Source organism: Emiliania huxleyi (assembly GCF_000372725.1).
Source record: "Emiliania huxleyi CCMP1516 chromosome Unknown EMIHUscaffold_133, whole genome shotgun sequence".
In the NCBI taxonomy this organism is placed as follows: Eukaryota; Haptophyta; order Isochrysidales; family Noelaerhabdaceae; genus Emiliania; species Emiliania huxleyi.
The window spans coordinates 62458-64932 of NW_005201259.1; the positions used below are offsets into that span (position 1 = coordinate 62458).

At 59.6% G+C, this 2475-nt stretch overlaps 1 protein-coding gene across 1 annotated transcript in view; it reads left to right on the plus strand.

The window, feature by feature from the left end:
* Nucleotides 1-1699: 1699 nt before the first annotated feature.
* The window catches only part of EMIHUDRAFT_226527 (hypothetical protein), a gene marked incomplete at both ends in the record, with an annotated part of 1061 nt that continues 285 nt past the window's right edge, over nt 1700-2475 (plus strand). Inside the window, 3 exons of the mRNA XM_005788616.1 lie at nt 1700-1997; nt 2070-2136; nt 2330-2378. Of these exons, the coding sequence (XP_005788673.1) occupies nt 1700-1997; nt 2070-2136; nt 2330-2378 (414 nt within the window). The remainder of the gene's footprint in view (nt 1998-2069; nt 2137-2329; nt 2379-2475) is intronic.

A 2475-nucleotide genomic window follows, 5' to 3' on the forward strand; every position in this document is an offset into this window, starting at 1 on the left:
CCGTGACACGATGCCGGGCGGTGGTGGTGCTTTGGCGACTGTGCACAGTGGGCAAAGTCAGGCTGCAACAGGGCAGCACGATGGTAGTGCCCTGCTGCAGCCTGGCCTGACATGCACAGGGCGAACAGAGGCGGTACTATCGTCCGGCGCTCGTCACCGAATCTGGGCGAACTTCGACCGCCGCCACAGCTCACCACGAGCACGCAGCGACAAAATGTTGACTGTATGGAAGTTGAGGCTGGTCGAGAGGAAGAGGCTGCCGTGCGGACTCTCGCGGCGACTTTTTTCGGCTTTTTCTCTGATAGTACCGTATACGGTACTTTCGTTTACCCACATTAAGGGAGTAGTGTATTATACGTATTGTATTGTATTGTTGTATTAATACGTATTGTATTATACGTATTATGTATTGTGCCACCCTGGGGCCCCCAACCAACTCCAAGAAGAAGACTGACAAGACTGACAAGCTGGCAAGCTGCCGAGCCCAAATCACTGTGACAGTCGTGATTTCTTGTTGGTTTTCTAAAATCTCAAACAACAATCTCTCTCTCTCCCAACTCCCCTACCAACGCGAGAGAAGATCTCTCTCTCTCTCTCTCTCTCTCTCTCCCAACGCGCAACGCCGCAACGCCAACGGCAACGCGCAACGGAGAGGCGAGAGAGAGAGGTTTTGTACTTTTGTTGTGGTCCGCAACGGTGTCCCACCGTCCCACCCGCCACCCGGGCCGTCTTAGGCTGTACGAGGTTTTCCTCTCGCACCCCGTCTGTTTTCCTTTCCTTTTTTCTCTACAGCACCCTCTCTTTTCCTCTCTATTTTCCCGAGAAAACTCCGTGGAAATCGTCAAATTTTTGGCTCTGAGCCGAGTCTGAGTGAGGCTGGTTTGGGCCCCAAAATCAGCCAAATTTTAGGCCAAATCGTCAAAATGCCGGGAATTTTGCGGAGAACCCGTGTAGACCTGGAAATTACCCTGCGACCGCCTGGGTATTTTGTCGATTCCTCAATTTTGCCTCAGATTTTGCCCCAGACCAGCTCTCAGACTCAGGGAAACTCGCGAGTTTCCAGAATGGAGCACCAAACACCCTCTGTTTTCCCTGGAAATTTCCGGCAACGCAAAGTGCTGGGGACCCTCTGTTTTCCTTTTTGTTTTCCGGAAAACCTCGTACAGGCCAAGGGCCGTCGGGGAGTGTGTCTTGCGACCCCCACCCCAACCTCTCTCTCTTTCTCTCTCTTTCTCTCTCTCTCTCTCTCTCTCTCTGTCTCTCTCTCTCTCTCTCTCTCTCTCTCTCTCTCTCTCTCTCTCTCTCTCTCTCTCTCTCTCTCTCTCTCTCTCTCTCTCTCTCTACTCTCTCATTGCTCGCTCGCTCCCTCCCTCCCTCCCTCGTCCCTCCCCTCTTTCTCCCTCCCCCCCTCTCCCTCTCACCGCTCTGTCACACTCTCATCAGTCAACTCGATACTACAACGAGGCGTCAAACTCTAAAGTTCTGTCTATCATGGGGGGGGCGCACGTTGAGGGCGAACAAGAAAAGTAGGACTCTTCCCGAGAAACTCGATCGCCGATTACAAACTTCGTCGATTTCCATTGGAAAAAGCAAAACGTCCGCCTCCGCCTCATTTCACCACCGGCCTCGCCGACGAGACTCCATACCACCTTCCCCTCAACGACATACCACCCCCCTGAGACAGAGCCCGCGCTTCGCGATGGCGGCGGTGGCGGACCGGTCGCATCTGAGTGCGATGGACGCCAACACCGTGGACGCCAATGCGGCGACTGAGGCCCCGTGCAAGCAGCCCGCCAGCCACCCCAGCACGAAGGCGCCCGAGGCGTTCGTGTTCGCTTGCCCTGGCTGCGGGGCGACGCTGCAGGCCGCGCTGCAGGCGGAGATCACGTCCGTGCAGTGCGACTCGTGCCGCGACGTGTTCGATGTGCAGATGCCGCCGCGCGATGCGCCGCCGATCGCGCCGCCTCCTCGGGCGCCGCCGCCGGCTGCCACCGGAGGTGCAGGCGCATTCACGCTCAGCGGCAGCCCTCGCCAGTCGGAACCTCGAACCCCGTGCGCCGCGGCCGTAGGCGGACCCGCAGTCGGCCAGCAGCGCAACCGGCCCGAGCAGCTCGACTCCACCGCCACGGAGCTCGAGTCCTCCCTGATGACATGCGCGCACCATCGCGAACAGATCGAGCAGGCGCAGCAGGCCGCACAGCGGGGCCCACACCTCGCACTCCTCGCCGCCCCGGGCTCGCCACGCCCCGGCGGCGAGCCCCTGACGCACCCCGCGGCGGCCCCAGATGCTTGCCGCCGACCCGCACAACACCGTCCTCCTCGGCGTGAGGGACCAGCTCACGACGGGCATGCGGCAGCTCGCTGACACGCAAGAGATGGTGCTGCGCGCGAGGACGACGAAGAGGGGCCGGGAACCCGAGGGCGGCTTGAGCGGGCTCGCCTCTGCAGCTGGGCTGGTCGAGAACGACCGCGTGG